Below are 22,500 nucleotides of genomic sequence, written 5' to 3'. Positions count from 1 at the left end.
ATGAAGATGTGCTTGACTTACATTCAGCTGAGCTAAGATACGAAGGAGGTGTGAGATACAGGAGTGATATGCAGTCAGGGGTGTTGAGTGATATGTAGGAGGTGTGAGATACAGGAGTGATATGCTGTCAGGGGTGATGAGTGATATGTAGGAGGTGTGAGATACAGGAGTGATATGCAGTCAGGGGTGTTGAGTGATATGTAGGTGGTGTGAGATACAGGAGTGATATGCAGTCAGGGGTGATGAGTGATATGTAGGTGTGAGATACAGGAGTGATATGCAGTCAGGGGTGATGAGTGATATGTAGGAGGTGTGAGATACAGGAGTGATATGCTGTCAGGGGTGATGAGTGATATGTAGGTGTGAGATACAGGAGTGATATGCAGTCATGGGTGATGAGTGATATGTAGGAGGTGTGAGATACAGGAGTGATATGCTGTCAGGGGTGATGAGTGATATGTAGGAGGTGTGAGATACAGGAGTGATATGCTGTCAGGGGTGATGAGTGATATGTAGGAGGTGTGAGATACAGGAGTGATATGCAGTCAGGGGTGATGAGTGATATGTAGGAGGTGTGAGATACAGGAGTGATATGCTGTCAGGGGTGATGAGTGATATGTAGGTGTGAGATACAGGAGTGATATGCAGTCAGGGGTGATGAGTGATATGTAGGTGTGAGATACAGGAGTGATATGCAGTCAGGGGTGATGGGTGATATGTAGGAGGTGTGAGATACAGGAGTGATATGCTGTCAGGGGTGATGAGTGATATGTAGGTGTGAGATACAGGAGTGATATGCAGTCAGGGGTGATGAGTGATATGTAGGTGTGAGATACAGGAGTGATATGCAGTCAGGGACTGGACTGTTAGACCCTGGACTGGACTCTAGACCCTGGACTGGACTACTAGACCATGGACTGGACTACTAGACCATGGACTGGACTACTAGACCCTGGACTGGACTACTAGACCATGGACTGGACTGGACTACTAGACCCTGGACTGGACTGGACTACTAGACCATGGACTGGACTGGACTACTAGACCATGGACTGGACTACTAGACCATGGACTGGACTGTTAGACCCTGGACTGGACTACTAGACCCTGGACTGGACTGGACTACTAGACCCTGGACTGGACTGGACTACTAGACCCTGGACTGGACTGGACTACTAGACCATGGACTGGACTACTAGACCATGGACTGGACTACTAGACCCTGGACTGGACTGTTAGACCCTGGACTGGACTACTAGACCCTGGACTGGACTGGACTACTAGACCCTGGACTGGACTGGACTACTAGACCATGGACTGGACTGGACTACTAGACCATGGACTGGACTACTAGACCCTGGACTGGACTACTAGACCATGGACTGGACTACTAGACCATGGACTGGACTACTAGACCATGGACTGGACTACTAGACCCTGGACTGGACTACTAGACCATGGACTGGACTATAAGACCCTGGACTGGACTACTAGACCCTGGACTGGACTACTAGACCCTGGACTGGACTACTAGACCCTGGACTGGAATACTAGACCCTGGACTAGACTACTAGACCCTGGACTGGACTACTCGACCATGAACTGGACTACTAGACCCTGGTCTGGACTACTAGACCCTGGACTGGAATACTAGACCCTGGACTAGACTACTAGACCCTGGACTGGACTACTCGACCATGAACTGGACTACTAGACCCTGGTCTGGACTACTAGACCCTGGATTGGACTACTAGACCATGGACTGGACTACTAGCCCCTTTGACTGGACTACTAGACCATGGACTGGACTACTAGACCATGGACTGGACTACTAGACCCTGGACTGGACTACTAGACCCTGGACTGGACTATAAGACCCTGGACTGGACTACTAGACCCTGGACTGGACTACTAGACCCTGGACTGGACTATAAGACCCTGGACTGGACTACTAGACCCTGGACTGGACTACTAGACCCTGGACTGGACTACTAGACCCTGGACTGGACTACTAGACCCTGGACTGGACTACTAGACCCTGGACTGGACTATAAGACCCTGGACTGGACTACTAGACCCTGGACTGGACTACTAGACCCTGGACTATAGATGACACATGGTTCAGAACAAACTTATTCACTACTCCCCATTCATAGTGTCCTTATTCACTCCTCCCCATTCATAGTGTCCTTATTCACTCCTCCCCATTCATAGTGTCCTTATTCACTCCTCCCCATTCATAGTGTCCTTATTCACTCCTCCCCATTCATAGTGTCCTTATTCACTACTCCCCATTCATAGTGTCCTTATTCACTCCTCCCCATTCATAGTGTCCTTATTCACTCCTCCCCATTCATAGTGTCCTTATTCACTCCTCCCCATTCATAGTGTCCTTATTCACTCCTCCCCATTCATAGTGTCCTTATTCACTCCTCCCCATTCATAGTGTCCGTATTCACTCCTCCCCATTCATAGTGTCCTTATTCACTCCTCCCCATTTATAGTGTCCTTATTCACTCCTCCCCATTCATAGTGTCCTTATTCACTCCTCCCCATTCATAGTGTCCTTATTCACTACTCCCCATTCATAGTGTCCTTATTCACTCCTCCCCATTCATAGTGTCCTTATTCACTCCTCCCCATTCATAGTGTCCTTATTCACTACTCCCCATTCATAGTGTCCTTATTCACTCCTCCCCATTCATAGTGTCCTTATTCACCCCTCCCCATTCATAGTGTCCTTATTCACTACTCCCCATTCATAGTGTCCTTATTCACTCCTCCCCATTCATAGTGTCCTTATTCACTCCTCCCCATTCATAGTGTCCTTATTCACTCCTCCCCATTCATAGTGTCCTTATTCACCCCTCCCCATTCATAGTGTCCTTATTCACCCCTCCCCATTCATAGTGTCCTTATTCACTACTCCCCATTCATAGTGTCCTTATTCACTCCTCCCCATTCATAGTGTCCTTATTCACCCCTCCCCATTCATAGTGTCCTTATTCACTACTCCCCATTCATAGTGTCCTTATTCACCCCTCCCCATTCATAGTGTCCTTATTCACTCCTCCCCATTCATAGTGTCCTTATTCACTCCTCCCCATTCTTAGTGTCCTTATTCACTCCTCCCCATTCATAGTGTCCTTATTCACTACTCCCCATTCATAGTGTCCTTATTCACTACTCCCCATTCATAGTGTCCTTATTCACTCCTCCCCATTCATAGTGTCCTTATTCACTCCTCCCCATTCATAGTGTCCTTATTCACTCCTCCCCATTCATAGTGTCCTTATTCACTCCTCCCCATTCATAGTGTCCTTATTCACTCCTCCCCATTCATAGTGTCCTTATTCACTACTCCCCATTCATAGTGTCCTTATTCACTCCTCCCCATTCATAGTGTCCTTATTCACTCCTCCCCATTCATAGTGTCCTTATTCACCCCTCCCCATTCATAGTGTCCTTATTCACTACTCCCCATTCATAGTGTCCTTATTCACTCCTCCCCATTCATAGTGTCCTTATTCACTCCTCCCCATTCATAGTGTCCTTATTCACTCCTCCCCATTCATAGTGTCCTTATTCACTCCTCCCCATTCATAGTGTCCTTATTCACTCCTCCCCATTCATAGTGTTCTTATTCACTCCTCCCCATTCATAGTGTCCTTATTCACTCCTCCCCATTCATAGTGTCCTTATTCACTCCTCCCCATTCATAGTGTCCTTATTCACTCCTCCCCATTCATAGTGTCCTTATTCACTCCTCCCCATTCATAGTGTCCTTATTCACTCCTCCCCATTCATAGTGTCCTTATTCACTCCTCCCCATTCATAGTGTCCTTATTCACTCCTCCCCATTCATAGTGTCCTTATTCACTCCTCCCCATTCATAGTGTCCTTATTCACTCCTCCCCATTCATAGTGTCCTTATTCACTCCTCCCCATTCATAGTGTACTTATTCACTCCTCCCCATTCATAGTGTCCTTATTCACTCCTCCCCATTCATAGTGTCCTTATTCACTCCTCCCCATTCATAGTGTCCTTATTCACTCCTCCCCATTCATAGTGTCCTTATTCACTCCTCCCCATTCATAGTGTCCTTATTCACTCCTCCCCATTCATAGTGTCCTTATTCACCACTCCCCATTCATAGTGTCCTTATTCACTACTCCCCATTCATAGTGTCCTTATTCACTACTCCCCATTCATAGTGTCCTTATTCACTCCTCCCCATTCATAGTGTCCTTATTCACCACTCCCCATTCATAGTGTCCTTATTCACTACTCCCCATTCATAGTGTCCTTATTCACTCCTCCCCATTCATAGTGTCCTTATTCACTCCTCCCCATTCATAGTGTCCTTATTCACTCCTCCCCATTCATAGTGTCCTTATTCACTCCTCCCCATTCATAGTGTCCTTATTCACCCCTCCCCATTCATAGTGTCCTTATTCACTCCTCCCCATTCATAGTGTCCTTATTCACCACTCCCCATTCATAGTGTCCTTATTCACTCCTCCCCATTCATAGTGTCCTTATTCACTCCTCCCCATTCATAGTGTCCTTATTCACTCCTCCCCATTCATAGTGTCCTTATTCACTACTCCCCATTCATAGTGTCCTTATTCACTCCTCCCCATTCATAGTGTCCTTATTCACTCCTCCCCATTCATAGTGTCCTTATTCACTCCTCCCCATTCATAGTGTCCTTATTCACTCCTCCCCATTCATAGTGTCCTTATTCACTACTCCCCATTCATAGTGTCCTTATTCACTCCTCCCCATTCATAGTGTCCTTATTCACTCCTCCCCATTCATAGTGTCCTTATTCACTCCTCCCCATTCATAGTGTCCTTATTCACTCCTCCCCATTCATAGTGTCCTTATTCACTCCTCCCCACAAACGTAAAAGAGTTGGATTGGTGGAGGGCTATAGGGAGTTTCCACCATGTTTCATATACGAGTCAGTTCCTTTCAAATCCATGAAGGGAAGTGAACAAGTGCACAATTTGTGAGGTAGGTGAGATTGTTGGGCCCCGGCCGTAGTCCTCAGTAATAACACAGTGTCTTTCTGGTTTATACATTGACAGTAACAGGCTGGAATGGTCAGTCTACTCTGGTCACGGGTTGTCATTGTGGATCACATTGTCTTCTGTCACACACGCACGCACGCGCACACTTACACACACACGTACCCACACACAGTAGGCGTTCCCCAACTTTAGGTGTGTTTACTGTTCAAACCAGTTTTACCGTGCTGAGACAAGTCATTTTCCTTTCAAATCATTCCCTCTCAGTGGAACACGCACGCACGCACGCACACACACACACACACACACACACACACACACACACACACACACACACACACACACACACACACACACACACACACACACACACACACACACACACACACACACACACACACACACACACACACACACACGCCATTTTAGTCACTCAGCAGATGCTCTTATCTGAGGTACTTATACACCACCACGCATCTTTGTTGTGTCAGCACGACATCGATACAGCGGTGAAAAGCAGAGTCCGGTTCACAATATGTACCATTCAGCTTTGTCCAACATATGTTCCCAGGCCAATAAAGCCCCTTACATTGAAATTGAATGAGGACGGAACAGGATGGGAGGGGTTGACACAGGGGACGGCTAAAGTAGGAAAATAGTGTCACTTTATCATCACAGAGAGAGAGTCAGTGAGAGAGACAGATGACATCACACAGAGAGACAGACAGAGACAGATGACATCATCACAGAGAGACAAACAGAGACAGATGACATCATCACAGAGAGAGAGACAGACAGACAGATGACATCACACAGAGAGAGACAGACGACATCAATACAGAGAGAGACCGAGAGAGAGACAGATGACATCACAGAGAGAGAGTCATTGAGAGAGACCGATGACATCACACAGAGAGACAGACAGAGACAGATTACATCATCACAGAGAGAGAGACAGACAGATGACATCCTCACAGAGAGACAGACAGACAGGGCAGATGGAGTCACAAGATCCACTTCAAGTGATCAACACTTCAGGTCAATCCTTGACCCCGACACATCACCTGTCTAGAGGTGAAAACACATCACATGTCCAGACACCCAGAGGTCAAAGATCTCTATTGACCAATCAACAAGGCTGCGGCTGGACCAATACATGCTGTTTATGTGTCTTTGACCAGCAGTTCACCTGCAATCTACTTCATGTTATCTACATTTGACCTGTTCAGCAGAGGATTGTCTGAAGAGATCAAACGGTTTACTGTTTAACTAAAATGACATCAAAGACTAATATAACTTTAAGTCCCTTTGTCATCACTTTGATTTGATTTAATTTATTAGGATCTCCGTTAGTCGACGCCAATGGCGACAGCTAGTCTTACTGGGGTTCGACATAACCAGAAAGAGATTACAGACAAAATACTTGACAACTGACATACATTTTAAAAACGTGTTTAACTGCATCTATCATACACACAACCAGTAGGTCTTCAACTCCAGCAGGACCCACTCGTCTAGACAACACAACCAGTAGGTCTTCAACTCCAGCAGGACCCACTCGCCTAGACAACACAACCTGGCTCTGTCCCAAGTGACTTCCTATATCCTAACGGAGCCCTGGTCAAGAGTAGTGCACTTATGACGTGAATAAGGGGGTAATTTGGGACACAAACCACATTGAGAGGTCATCAGAACGACATAGGGAATAATTTGGGGCACAAACCGCGTTGAGAAGTCTTCAGAACGACATAGGGGATAATTTGGGAAACAAACCACATTGAGAGGTCATCAGAACGACATAGGGGATAATTTGGGACACAAACCGCGTTGAGAGGTCTTCAGAACGACATAGGGGATAATTTGGGACACAAACCACATTGAGAGGTCATCAGAACGACATAGGGGGTAATTTGGGACACAAACCACGTTGAGAGGTCTTCAGAACGACATGAAATGACACCGTGTATGTCTCGCCCTGTTCAAACTAATCAAACAAGGTGCTGTTATTCACAATTACATTATATTATATTATTATATAGCATGTTGTTGAGTGGCTGGACAAGGTAGGGACTGTACTGTCAGCCTTTCTGTCTGTCAGAAATGCAACATCAACATTGGTTAGACACACACACACACACACACACACACACACACACACACACACACACACACACACACACACACACACACACACACACACACACACACACACACACACACACGCACACACATTACTGTTGAGTGTCAGTGGAAGGAAAGACAGCATCAACATTAGACACACACACAAACAAACAATCAACAAGCACATAGGACTATGACATCTGTCACTGAACAGTTGAGAAGGCATGAGAGGAGAGAGACAGAGAGAAACCGAGAGAGAGAGCGAGACCGAGAGAGAGACAGAGACCGAGAGAGAGAGAGACAGAGACCGAGAGAGAGAGAGAGAGACAGAGAGAAACTGAGAGAGAGAGAGACAGAGACCAAGAGAGACAGAGAGAGAGAGACAGAGAGAGAGACAGAGACCGAGAGAGAGAGAGACACAGAGAGAGACCGAGAGAGAGAGACCGAGAGAGACACACTGAGAGAGAGACAGAGACACAGAGAGAGACCAAGAGAGAGAGAGAGAAAGAGACACAGAGAGAGAGACCGAGAGAGAGAAGGAGAAAGACGAATAAAAGACAGGAAACAGTTGATGAATAGAGGAGTGAGAATAGAACAGCCATACCTTAACTCCTGTCATCACAACACTGTCCTTCTCTCTCTCCGTCCAAAGAACAGATAGACAGAGGGGGCGAGTACTAACCCGTCCTCCCCCCCCACACACACACACTACAGATGGAATGTGAGACACACACACACACACACACACACACACACTCTCCTGAAAGTATTTTTTCTAGTGCACAAAATCAACAGGAAAACAGCACTTCAACCACCAGCATGGTTCCCTGGGACGGGGTTTTCTCAAACTCGGTCCTGGGGCCTCCCCTGGGTACACGTTGATGAGGAGTTGATTATTTGAATTATTTGAATCAGCTGTGTAGTTTAATAGGGTTCATCTGAATCATCCACCCAGGGGTGAGCCCCAGGAATGAGTTAGGGAAACGCTGCCCAAGGATAATTCTATCCTCAGAGAGAGAGAGAGAGAGAGTGTGTGTGTGTGTGTGTGTGTGTGTGTGTGTGTGTGTGTGTGTGTGTGTGTGTGTGTGTGTGTGTGTGTGTGTGTGTGTGTGTGTGTGTGTGTGTGTGTGTGTGGTGTGTGTGTGTGTGTTTATCAAAGAAACAGAGACTCATGGGAGACAGGAAAAGCTTTGCTTCCGTACCTGGAGGGGAAAGGCGTCCCCTTATCAACGCACACACACACACACACACACACACACACACACACACACACACACACACACACACACACACACACACACACACACTCTGGGGAGAGTATTATCCTCGGGGACCATGCAGGAGGTGGTGGAGGTTTTGCTGTTGGTTTAGTACACTACTTTCTGCACTAGCAAAATAGCTTCAGAAGTGTGTAACATACAAACCAATGTGCCATAGGGCTCTGGTCTAAAGTAGTGCACTATGTAGGGAATAGGGTGCCATAGGGCTCTGGTCTAAAGTAGTGCACTATATAGGGAATAGGGTTCCATAGGACTCTGGTCTAAAGTAGTGCACTATATATAGGGAATAGGGTGCCATAGGGCTCTGGTCTAAAGTAGTGCACTAGATAGGGAATAGGGTGCCATTTGGGACATGTCCTTGGGCTACAGTCAGTCATCCCATCCAGTAATCATTACTTGCATCCCAGACTCGAATGAGATCCTAGTTTGTCATTAGGCGTTCCTTAACGAGGTGGTTCTACTTGTTAAGTGCTCTTAATTACCCCCCCCTCCCCCGTCTGTTTTCTCCAGCTCCTCACAGGGTCATTTATCTCAGCTAAACAATCTGGATGTTCCTGGCTAATCAACCAATTAGGATGCACCTTCCTCCTCCCTTCCACCCCTCCTCCCCTACGTTAAACTAGAGGGGGGTGGGAGGGGGGATTAGAGAAAGATTGCTGTCTACAATCATTCATCAAAGACGAGAGAGAGAGAGAGAGAGAGAGAGAGAGAGAGAGAGAGAGAGAGAGAGAGAGAGAGAGAGAGAGAGAGAGAGAGAGAGAGAGAGAGAGAGAGAGAGAGAGAGAGAGAGAGAGAGAGAGAGAGAGAGAGAGAGAGAGAGAGAGAGAGAGAGAGAGAGAGAGAGAGAGAGAGAGAGAGAGAGAGAGAGAGAGAGAGAGAGAGAGAGAGAGAGAGAGAGAGATCGGAAAAACAGTACATCTCCAAATGTACCGTACAGTTGTTTAGGTCTGAGTCTCTATTTGCTTGAGTAGAAAAGTCCAATAACAGCTTTAGGTTAAGTGACTACTTCATAAAGTTAGGAAGCTTCTGCTGTAGAGGTTACCTTTACCTTTCTACAGGTCATGAGACTCATGTTTATGAAGACACACAACAGGAGGGGGAAGGAGAGAAACAGATGGAGGAGGTGGAGAGAGGTGGAGAGAGGAGGAGGGGGAGGAGGAAGGAGACGGGAAGGAGAGAACTTGAAGGGATAAACGTGTGACAGGGATGCAGATGGCGAAAGAGAGAGAGAGAGAGAGAGAGAGGAGAGAGAGAGAGAGAGAGAGAGAGAGAGAGAGAGAGAGAGAGAGAGAGAGAGGAGAGAGACAGAGGAGAGAGACAAAATAGAAGAGACAAAAAGAAAGAGGGAGAGAGAGGAGAGAGAGAGAGAGAGAGAGAGAGAGAGAGAGAGAGAGGGAGAGAGAGAGAGAGAGAGAGAGAGAGAGAGAGAGAGAGAGGGAGAGAGGAGAGAGAGTGGGAGAGAGAGAGAGAGAGAGAGAGGAAAGAGACAACATAGAAGAAAAGAAAGAAGAGACAAAGAGAAAGAGGGAGAAGGCATTTTATTAAGATCAGGAACCTGGCAGGGTGAAGGAGAGAGACACAGACTGAAAGAGGACAGACAGAGAGAGGAAACTGAGCTGCACTTCCTAACCTCCTGCCCAATGTATGACCATATTAGAGAGACATATTTCCCTCAGATTACACAGATCCACAAAGAATTTGAAAACAAATCCAATTTTGATAAACTCCCATATCTACTGGGTGAAATTCCACAGTGTGCCATCACAGCAGCAAGATTTGTGACCTGTTGCCACAAGAAAAGGGCAACCAGTGAAGAACAAACACCATTGTAAATACAACCCATATTTATGCTTATTTATTTTAACTTGTGTGCTTTAACCATTTGTACATTGTTACAACACTGTATATATATAATATGACATTTGTAATGTCTTTCTTGTTTCGAAACTTCTGTATGTGTAATGTTTACTGTTAATTTGTATTGTTTATTTCACTTTTGTGTATTATCTACCTCACTTGCTTTGGCAATGTTAACACATGTTTCCCATGCCAATAAAGCCCCTTGAATTGAATTGAGAGAGAGAGAGAGAGAGAGAGAGAGAGAGAGAGAGAGACTAGCACTGACGTGTCAAGTGAGAGGTGTCAAAGCACATTAGCCCAACAATGGCAGGAGAGTCGAATAGTCTACCCCAACCAAATGGAGAGGCCTTAGAAGCTGCCTCCCGCTGTTCAGAGGTAATTAAAATACATTACCCTGTGAGTGTTAAGAAACTTCTGTATGTGTAATGTTTACTGTTAATTTGTATTGTTTATTTCACTTTTGTGTATTATCTACCTCACTTGCTTTGGCAATGTTAACACATGTTTCCCATGCCAATAAAGCCCCTTGAATTGAATTGAATTGAATTGAGAGAGGACAGAGGGAGGGAGGGCAGAGGGAACAGTGAAATGGATTGAGAGCCAAGTAAAAGCGAGACAAGCAGAGAGAAAGAAGGGCAGGGAGAGAGGGATGAAGAGGAGCAGAGAGTCAAATGGAGGCTTTAGGTTACAGAGAGTCAAATGGAGGCTTTAGATTACAGAGAGTCAAATGGAGGCTTTAGTTTACAGAGAGTCAAATGGGGGCTCTAGGTTACAGAGAGTCAAATGGAGGCTCTAGGTTACAGAGAGTCAAATGGAGGCTTTAGGTTACAGAGAGTCAAATGGAGGCTTTAGGTTACAGAGTCAAATGGAGGCTTTAGATTACAGAGAGTCAAATAGAGGCTTTAGATTACAGAGAGTCAAATAGAGGCTTTAGATTACAGAGAGTCAAATGGAGGCTTTAGATTACAGAGAGTCAAATGGAGGCTTTAGATTACAGAGAGTCAAATAGAGGCTTTAGATTACAGAGAGTCAAATGGAGGCTTTAGATTACAGAGAGTCAAATGGAGACTTTAGATTACAGAGAGTCAAATGGAGGCTTTAGATTACAGAGAGTCACATAGAGGTTTTAGATTACAGAGAGTCAAATGGAGGCTCTAGGTTACAGAGAGTCAAATGGAGGCTTTAGGTTACAGAGAGTCAAATGGAGGCTTTAGATTACAGAGAGTCAAATGGAGGCTTTAGATTACAGAGAGTCAAATGGAGGCTTTAGATTACAGACAACATAAGATATCAGGAATCCAGTACCGCCCAAATCTTTTCCCTACAAGCCAAAAAGCGCAGACAATTACAAATATAACTTAATTTAAATATTTTCCCTGATCCTTTAGTCCACTGTCTTTCTGTTCATGTTTTCCATCTAATGTTTCCTCTGTTTTCCATCTAATGTTTCCTCTGTTTTCCATCTAATGTTTCCTCTGTTTTCCATCTTAAGTTTCCTGTTTTCCATCTTAAGTTTCCTCTGTTTTCCATCTTAAGTTTCCTGTTTTCCATCTAATGTTTCCTCTGTTTTCCATCTAATGTTTCCTCTGTTTTCCATCTAATGTTTCCTCTGTTTTCCATCTAATGTTTCCTCTGTTTTCCATCGTATGTTTCCACTGTTTTCCATCTAATGTTTCCTCTGTTTTCCATCTTATGTTTCCTCTGTTTTACATCTTAAGTTTCCTGTTTTCCATCTAATGTTTCCACTGTTTTCCATCTAATGTTTCCTCTGTTTTCCATCTTATGTTTCCTCTGTTTTCCATCTTATGTTTCCTGTTTTCCATCTAATGTTTCCTCTGTTTTCCATCTAATGTTTCTTCTGTTTTCCATCTAATGTTTCCTCTGTTTTCCATCTAATGTTTCCACTGTTTTCCATCTTGTTTCCTGTTTTCCATCTTATGTTTCCTCTGTTTTACATCTTAAGTTTCCTGTTTTCCATCTAATGTTTCCACTGTTTTCCATCTTATGTTTCCTGTTTTCCATCTTAAGTTTCCTCTGTTTTCCATCTTATGTTTCCTGTTTTCCATCTTATGTTTCCTGTTTTCCATCTTATGTTTCCTCTGTTTTCCATCTTGTTTCCTGTTTTCCATCTTATGTTTCCTCTGTTTTCCATCTTATGTTTCCTCTGTTTTCCATCTTATGTTTCCTCTGTTTTCCATCTTATGTTTCCTCTGTTTTCCATCTTATGTTTCCTCTGTTTTCCATCTTATGTTTCCTCTGTTTTCCATCTAATGTTTCCTCTGTTTTACATCTAATGTTGCCTCTGTTTTCCATCTAATGTTTCCTCTGTTTTCCATCTAATGTTTCCTCTGTTTTCCATCTAATGTTTCCTCTGTTTTACATCTAATGTTTCCTCTGTTTTACATCTAATGTTTCCTCTGTTTTACATCTAATGTTTCCTCTGTTTTACATCTAATGTTTCCACTGTTCTCCATCTTATGTTTCCTCTGTTTTCCATCTAATGTTTCCTCTGTTTTCCATCTTATGTTTCCTCTGTTTTCCATGTTATGTTTCCTCTGTTTTCCATCTAATGTTTCCTCTGTTTTACATCTAATGTTTCCTCTGTTTTACATCTAATGTTTCCTCTGTTTTACATCTAATGTTTCCTCTGTTTTCCATCGTATGTTTCCTCTGTTTTCCATCTTATGTTTCCTCTGTTTTCCATCTTATGTTTCCTGTTTTCCATCTTATGTTTCCTCTGTTTTCCATCTTATGTTTCCTCTGTTTTCCATCTTATGTTTCCTGTTTTCCATCTAATGTTTCCTCTGTTTTCCATCTTATGTTTCCTCTGTTTTCCATCTAATGTTTCCTCTGTTTTCCATCTTATGTTTCCTCTGTTTTCCATCTTATGTTTCCTGTTTTTTCTCTCTCTCTTTTTTTTCTTTGTCTCAGTGTTGCTGAATGAGCGAGAGAAAGGAAATCGTTTCCAGTCTTCACTGGTTATCAGGGGTTGCCGTGGTAATGGACGTGACAGCCGTATCCAGGGACGCCCGGATGGAGCACAGGCATCACCGTGGGGACCATGATCAGACCAGACATAATCTTAATTAGATAGTGATGCACGCACGCACGTACGCACACACACACACACACACACACACACACACACACACACACACACACACACACACACACACACACACACACACACACGTCCACTCACTTGTCTGCAGATTGTCTAATCTAATTCTGTGTGTTAAGACAGAGACACATATCCACAGAGTCTTAGGAGTCTTTTGTAGAACAGTACATTGTATGGTTACCATGTGTTCCTGCTACTGTATATTCTCAATGGGACTGTAATTTGCCCTTTACTACAACAGACCATAGAAACGCATTAAATAACACAGTTATAAATGTCAAAACAAAACGGTCCAAAAATAAATCATAAGGAATAAATGTTTTGAAATGTCTGTCCTATATCTAGGAGACATAAGAAAGCTCAAGGAATATTATTGTTTTTCGACACATTGTCACGTGTGCTCCCTCCGGCGGGGAGGGGGTACTGTCACGTGTGCTCTCTCTCTCTGACCTCTAGGTCACCAGGCTGCTCGTTATGGAACACACCTGTCACCATCGTTACGAGCATCAGCCGGGTTCGTCGGGTTTCTGCGCCTCAGCGGAGGCGACCGGTCCGCTCCTGATCGTCCCTGTGGTCAGCGTCCTGCGGCTGGAGCCAAACGTCCCGAGGAGGGGGGTACTGTCACGTATGCTCTCTCTCTCCGGCGCTCTAGGTTCGCCATGCTCTCACGCCTCAGCAGGATCGACAGGTTCCCGTGGCTGAAGCCGTGCGTCGGGGTAGGGGGTACTGTCACGTATGCTCTCTCTCCGGCCTCTAGGTCAGCAGGCTGCTCGTTATGGCGCACACCTGTCACCATGGTTATGCGCATCAGCGCATTATGACACTCACCTGGACTCCATCACCTCCTTGATTAACGTGCCCTTTATATGTCACTCCCTTTGATTCCTTCCCCAGTCGTCATTATTTCTGTTTCCTGTCTGTGCGTTGTTCGTGTTTTGTATTATGTTTCGTTTATTTATTTCACTTCCTGAACTCTCTGAACTTCCTGACTCTCAGCGCACATCGTTACACACATATATAACCCGTGTTTAATTTGAGCCAGATCCTGACGAAACAGGAAATAGGACACGTCTCAGATTTGACCGGACCCGGTACATCTTATGATTTATACATTGTCACCCTGTTCGCACTGTAAACCTTCTAATGAAAGCCATCAACGGTAAATCAAGATGGATCCTCGTTATTTCTAGAAAATCAGGCCATTAGAAGTTCAGACTTGTGTAAAACCCCCCGCAGCTCATACTGCTACGACATCTAACATACTTTGAATTAAATCAACACATTGGAAAGCACTGTCCATTTCACCACAGTAGGCTACTTGACTGTGTTCCGGGACCTTCCGACCTCCCGATTTACAAATTAAGGACTTTATTTAACCCCTTATTTTTATTGGCACAAAACTACCGCCACATTTTTTTTTACCGGTACCAAGTTTTACCGGTACTACCGGTACCAAGTTTTACCGGTACCAAGTTTTACCGGTACCAAGTTACCTTCCTGACAAGTCCAGTGATACTTGGGGGTGTCATATAGCAACACAGAAAACACAAAATCATCTTCATGAGAATATCATCTTTACAGAGAGGCTAAACCGATCGGACGATACAGACGTTTTTTTACGTGAGAAAACCAATGTCTGACAAACACCGCTGTAGCTCGGCCACCTTCCGCCACAGATGCGGAAGGCCGACTTAGGTGGACGCCGCCCCCACGCAAAACCCCCCAGATATCTCTAGTTTAAACGGACAAATTTAGATCACGATTATTCTTATTATGCTACTTACACTGAACAGAAATATAAACACAACATGTAAAGTGTTGGTCCCATGTTTCATGAGCTGAAATTAAAGATCCCAGAAATGTTCCATACGCACAAAAAGCTTATTTCTCTCACAATTTTGTAACACAAATTTATTTACATTCCTGTTAGTAAGCATTTCTCATTTCCCAAGATAATCCATCCATCTGACAGGTGTGGCATATCAAGAAGCTGATTAAACAGCGTGATCATTACACAGGTGCACCTTGTGCTGGGGACATATCCCGCAGTCTTGTGAAATCCACAGATTAGGGGCTAAGACATTTATTTAAATTGACTGATTTCCTAATATGAACTGTAACTCTTTGAAATTGTTGCATGTTGCGTTTACATTTTTGTGTTCAGTAGTAGATTGACACAAAGGTGCATCAGTAGACTCTTAAGGATTTTAATGCATTTCGGGAATCAATGTGTCCACCCCTGCTTGTCTCAGATCCTCCCATCTGCCACTCTGAGACAACCAATCAAACAACCTTTCTCAAAGGTCACCACTATCACATGAAAAACACACTCAAAGCGCTTCCAGGCGACACGCACACACAGTTCCACGTATTTACGCACACACATGTACACAAAGTACACACACACACACACACACATACGACTCATGTTCCACTCTCTGGCACTTGAACAAAACCATAAAATGGCTGCCATCTTTACAAGATGTGAAAACACAGACCTGGCACCAGTGTTTCATTCCTCTGGATTAGTACTGAACGGCAGACATTCAGGCACACGCACAAAGACACTTTATAAATCAAACGTACAATCCTGGGGGAAAAAACAACTAGGATTACCCATGCCTGAGGCAGTGACGAACCGCCATTCATTTCTTTGAGCTTGCCTGTTTTGCATGTTAGTTTGGCATTAATACGTGTCACATATCAGTTCGCAAACAACGTAATATATATATATATATATATATATATATATATATATATATATATAATTGAGTTAATAAAGCCGCATACAAACATGGTCTCTGTTTTGTTTTCTTCAGTAAGGCAACTCTAAAATGCAGGTGTTTCAGCCTGGCTCAGTGCTTTCTGTGGTGGCGGGGCAAGCCAGCAGAAAATCGCCTCAGTGTTCTGTCACTCATGGGGACACTACGTCACCGCCAAGTCTAAGGGTAGAGCTAGAAAATTCTAGCCCCCTAGGGTGCTGCCCATAGAGTTACATTAGAAGTACCAATCCAAAAAGGCTCAAGGTCATTGGGCACAGATAAAAAATGACGTCAAATCACGTTACATGTACAGTTGCTTTGATTGGACTGATCATGTTAACATCATACATTCAAAATTGTAAATCCGGCCTCTTTCTAGAGCTACGACCTGAAGATCAATGACGTCGTCATGATTCAACCTTTTAAATTTTTCTCAAGTTCCCAGTTGTCTTGAAAGCACCATAAATCCAGAGAATGCCAGACTTTGATGACAAAATTTGCCCATGAAGGACCAACATGCCACCTTCCTGTTCAAGTGAGCACAGCACAACACGCTGAGTCCAAAAATGCTGCATAAATTATGTAATATGCCAGGGAGATGTGTATACTGAAGCTAAGTAATACTAAGTGTATGTTGTGTAGTAAGACGTTAGTAGCCCATGTGCCTCACCCTAAGAATTTTGTCTATTTACCCCTCTTAATTTTTGCCTACTGTTCTGACTTGGTGGTGCACATGTAGCCTATAGCCTGTTTTAGAGAAATGTAATCATCGAATATTGTAAAAGCTTTCATTGTCTGCTTATATGCACCCTTTATTTATCCTACGGTTCTGACTTGGTGTACAGGGAGAATACAGTAAGAATGACCCATGTTCTGAATTATGTCGCTGTACATTTCAAAAGGGCTAAACAAATAGTTATATTGACTACGTCCGTCCTAGCTCGCTCGTTAATGTCTTAATCGAAATGACGGATTTCCTCTTATCTGCTCGTCGTCCCTTTATGCCATAGTTAGTACATCTCAATTGTCAGTAGAAAGAACATTTGTTTAAGCATGTCAGCCACATCAGCTCTGTTTTTTTAAAGGCAGCAAATGAGGCTGAATTAACTGTTTCGCTGCCAGACAAGGCACCTCTGGTAGCCAGGTGTAGCAGTGGTAAGGTGTTGGGACTTTATGTAGGCCCTAACAGTTTGTGTGCACCGTTTGTCAACGTTATAGTGCATTTAGTGTTGTGTTGTGTAGTGGCTTTGCAGGTATGCATCCTTGTTTCTGCCAAACCAAGATTTACATGCTAAAATCACCACTGGCCTAAGGTATCACTATCATTATCACAGGTCGACCTGTGGCTGTGCTGTGGTGCTCTAAGTAATCTCAAAGACTGATTGGCTGGTTTTAATCATTCACCTCTACAAAAGGAGTGTTTCGGGTGCGGAGGGAGGAGAGTCACAGGTGGCGTGTATGCACCCTTTATTTATACTATGGTTCTGACTTGGTGTACAGGGAGAACACAAAATAAGTGTGTGTAATGCTGCAGTTCCAACTTTTACCTTCTGTCCTGTCTCAGCGTAGTCCACCTGGTTGTGTCCTGAATTCTCCAGATCCAGAACTGACTCATCCTCCAGAGTATCATCCGGACTGACCACCGTCAACCCTGATACCTCATCCAGAATGTCCTCTAAAGGGAGAGGGAGAGAATTTGTTTGAAACAACAATAGTTGCAGTACACTACATGAGAAGAACACAACCCACAGCTCACAACTCCCAACCCACAGATAACCCACAGCTCACAACCCACAGATAACCCACAGCTCACAACAGTGACACAAACACACGAGAGGTTGGAGTGGCCTCGTTCCCTCCTTCAGGGAACAGTAGTTATAAACATAACTGTACGTTCCCTTTCAGTCGGTCACTCTGTAAAACATACTATGGACAGATACTATCACGCCCCAAGCTGGCTCAGGAGGGTACCAAACTAGGATGCCCATGGCAGCCCAAGCACCCACAGGTTCAACCAGCTCCAACAAGGGGTTACAGAAGCCACCTTTTTCCTCTAATACTTACCCAAGAAGCCTGAACTGTCAAAGCCCCATATCGGGAACCAGAACCTGCTGCAACTTGGCTATGCACACTGACACGTCGCCAAGGCAACACAAGTCCCTAGACCCCACGGTTCCAAGAACAATACTCACCTTGTGAACCTTAATAAATGTCAGAACTCATACAAGGAACCTGTCGTGACTTGGTAAAGTGTGCAAACGCGCTGCATGGCATCGACCAGAGTCGATGAACCACATCAGCCCAAGGCTTAAACCCACAGGTGAACTGCGGTACCCCGGACAAAACGCAGTCCATAGATCCTACCGGTTCAAAAAAAGGCTCACACAAAGACCCAAGGAATCTGAAATGATAGAACTCACACGAGGAACCGCAAGTCCAAAACAACAGGTGACTGTGATAATGCCCATTCGCCGTTATCGATGAATCACGGCAGACCAAGGCTAAAACACACAGGGGAATTGCGGTAACCTGGATAAATGCACAACCTGCACGCTGCCTAATACCTACTAATACCTACTAATACCTACTAATACCTACTCCCGGAACTGGCCGTAAGAACATTAGGAGCCACACTGAGAGCAGTTACAGCCAAGAACAATAATCCAACTCACTGCAGCACAGATATCATCAGTCGCCATGCTTCTGAACAATAATCCAACTCACTGCAGCACAGATATCATCAGTCGTCATGTCTCTGAACAATAACCCAACTCACTGCAGAACTCACTGCAACACAGATATCATCAGTCGTCATGCCTCTGAACAATAACCCAACTCACTGCAGAACTCACTGCAACACAGATATCATCAGTCGTCATGCCTCTGAACAATAACCCAACTCACTGCAGAACTCACTGCAACACAGATATCATCAGTCGTCATGCCTCTGAACAATAACCCAACTCACTGCAGAACTCACTGCAACACAGATATCATCAGTCGTCATGCCTCTGAACAATAACCCAACTCACTGCAGAACTCACTGCAACACAGATATCATCAGTCGTCATGCTTCTGAACAATGCCCAAAAAGCCACCACACCCCCTAGTGGAGTGAGCATGCACACCGCTGGGCAACGCCGGGCACTGCTAATTAACGCTGGCAACGCTGGGCAACGCCGGGCACTGCTATGCAACGCTGGGCAACGCCGGGCAACTCCACAATCCAAGGAGAAAGACACTGCTTAGAAAGAGCCCTACCCTGAGCTGGATTAGCGAAACAGGACCAAAAAAAGCTGGTCATAAATGCAGATATCCTTGATCCTATCCATGTACAAGCGTAACGCGCGCACCGGACACAGGCATCCTTCATTGTTCACTGGAAGAAAACAGGGGATAGAGACATTCATCCCTTCATGACACGACAAGATGGCTGCCGTATAAAGCTTCAATATGGACAAAGAAAGGCCCTGCTCTAAAAACTCTTGCAACATCAAAATGCCGCCAAAGAGCTCTGAAAAGGAGAAACTCCTTTAACCGTGACACCAACCCCTCAAATGCACTCCACTTATGTGTATACAATTCCCCTCATAGAGGCCGCACGCGCTGACTCTATAATCACTGTCGTAATCACGTTCCAGGGTAATCCCTTAGCCGTCAAATTCAGCCTTTCAGGTGCCAAACCTACAGATCCTTTCAGGGGCCAAACCTACAGATCCTTTCAGGTGCCAAACCTACAGATCTTTTCAGGGGCCAAACCTACAGATCATTTCAGGTGCCAAACCTACAGATCCTTTCAGGGGCCAAACCTACAGATCAATTCAGGGTCCAAACCTACAGATCTTTTCAGGGGCCAAACCTACAGATCATTTCAGGGGCCAAACCTACAGATCATTTCAGGTGCCAAACCTACAGATCCTTTCAGGGGCCAAACCTACAGATCAATTCAGGGTCCAAACCTACAGATCTTTTCAGGGTCCAAACCTACAGATCATTTCAGGGGCCAAACCTACAGATCCTTTCAGGGGCCAAACCTACAGATCCTTTCAGGGGCCAAACCTACAGATCTTTTCAGGGGCCAAACCTACAGATCATTTCAGGGTCCAAACCTACAGATCCTTTCAGGGGCCAAACCTACAGATCAATTCAGGGTCCAAACCTACAGATCTTTTCAGGGTCCAAACCTACAGATCATTTCAGGGGCCAAACCTACAGATCCTTTCAGGGGCCAAACCTACAGATCAATTCAGGGTCCAAACCTACAGATCCTTTCAGGGGCCAAACCTACAGATCCTTTCAGGTGCCAAAAATACAGATCTTTACAGGGGCCAAACCTACAGATCCCATATCTGCGGCCAAATCCTCCTGTGTCCCTGGGACAATAGATCCCAATGACACGGAATCTCCACAATGACACGGAACCCCACAATGACACTGAATCCCACAATGACACGGAACCCCACAATGACACGGAACCCCACAATGACACGGAACCCCACAATGACACGGAATCCCACAATGACACGGAACCCCACAATGACACGGAATCCCACACGTGTCCCCGTCCAACAGGCTGATGATCTCCAGGAACCAGGGTTGTCTGGGAGCCACCAGACTCAACAACAGACCCTGAATCGTGGCCTGAATCGAGTCATCCCAAGGAACGCACACTGATGGCGCTGAAGAGGATGGCTAACGTTTTACATGCCCGTAACCAATTGTGATATTTTGTTCGTTTTTTTTGTTGCATTGTTTTAACTTCTTTTATACATAATGTTGCTGCTACCGTCTCTTATGACTAGAAAATAACTTCAGAACTGGGATTACTCACCACGAACTGGAAGAAGCTTTATTCTATAACGAGTCCGACGAGAAAGATATACTTCTCTCCCGGGAACAGGCCCAGATTCCCGTCATTTGCGTGAAGAAAAGAGCCAAGGTCCGAGCCAAGGCACCGTGAGCGTATTTCCACCCCAAGCAAACAAGTCAGCACTTGTGAGTATCTTTAATTTGAATTGTGAAACAACATCCCCCTAGGGCACGGTCGGAGGTTAAAATCCTTCTGGTTAGGCATCTCCTGAGTGGCGCAGTGGTCTAAGGCACTGCGTCGCAGTGCTAGCTGTGCCACTAGAGATTCTGGGAACGAGTACGTTCCCCCCTAACAGACACCTAACTCACAACATCTAGAGGGACGAGTACGTTCCCCACTAACAGACACCTAACTCACAACATCTAGAGGGACGAGTACGTTCCCCACTAACAGACACCTAACTCACAACATCTAAGGGGGACGAGTACTTTACCCACTAACAGACACCGAACTCACAACATCTAGGGGAACGAGTACTTTCCCCACTAACAGACACCTAACTCACAACATCTAGAGGGACGAGTACTTTACCCACTAACAGACACCTAACTCACAACATCTAGAGTGACGAGTACTTTACCCACTAACAGACACCTAACTCACAACATCTAGAGGGACGAGTACTTTACCCACTAACAGACACCTAACTCACAACATCTAGGGGAATGAGTACGTTCCCCCCTAACAGACACCTAACTCACAACATCTAGAGGGACGAGTACTTTACCCACTAACAGACACCTAACTCACAACATCTAGGGGAATGAGTACGTTCCCCCCTAACAGACACCTAACTCACAACATCTAGGGGAATGAGTACGTTCCCCCCTAACAGACACCTAACTCACAACATCTAGGGGAATGAGTACGTTCCCCCCTAACAGACACCTAACTCACAACATCTAGGGGAATGAGTACGTTCCCCCCTAACAGACACCTAACTCACAACATCTAGGGGAATGAGTACGTTCCCCCCTAACAGACACCTAACTCACAACATCTAGAGTGACGAGTACTTTACCCCCTAACAGACACCTAACTCACAACATCTAGAGGGACGAGTACTTTACCCACTAACAGACACCTAACTCACAACATCTAGAGGGACGAGTACGTTCCCCCCTAACAGACACCGAACTCACAACATCTAGGGGAACGAGTACTTTCCCCCCTAACAGACACCTAACTCACAACATCTAGGGGAACGAGTACTTTACCCACTAACAGACACCTAACTCACAACATCTAGGGGAACGAGTACGTTCCCCACTAACAGACACCTAACTCACAACATCTAAGGGGGACGAGTACTTTACCCACTAACAGACACCGAACTCACAACATCTAGAGGGACGAGTACTTCACCCACTAACAGACACCTAACTCACAACATCTAGGGGAACGAGTACTTTACCCACTAACAGACACCTAACTCACAACATCTAGGGGAAC

General features: G+C 45.0%; 1 protein-coding gene across 4 annotated transcripts in view; it reads right to left on the bottom strand.

Moving 5' to 3' along the window:
- Positions 1-22,500, bottom strand: part of LOC139552872 (rho guanine nucleotide exchange factor TIAM1-like) — a 204,571-nt gene that overhangs the window by 23,248 nt on the left and 158,823 nt on the right. For all 4 annotated transcript variants that reach the window (XM_071364985.1, XM_071364984.1, XM_071364987.1 and 1 more), the window contains one exon: positions 17,726-17,853. In XM_071364985.1, coding sequence (XP_071221086.1) covers positions 17,726-17,853 — 128 coding nt within the window. The remainder of the gene's footprint in view (positions 1-17,725; positions 17,854-22,500) is intronic.

Source organism: Salvelinus alpinus, chromosome 24 (genome assembly GCF_045679555.1).
Source record: "Salvelinus alpinus chromosome 24, SLU_Salpinus.1, whole genome shotgun sequence".
Classification (NCBI taxonomy): Eukaryota; Metazoa; Chordata; class Actinopteri; order Salmoniformes; family Salmonidae; genus Salvelinus; species Salvelinus alpinus.
The sequence above is the reverse complement of the archived record's forward strand: the minus strand, read 5'-3'. Positions and strand labels throughout refer to the sequence as shown.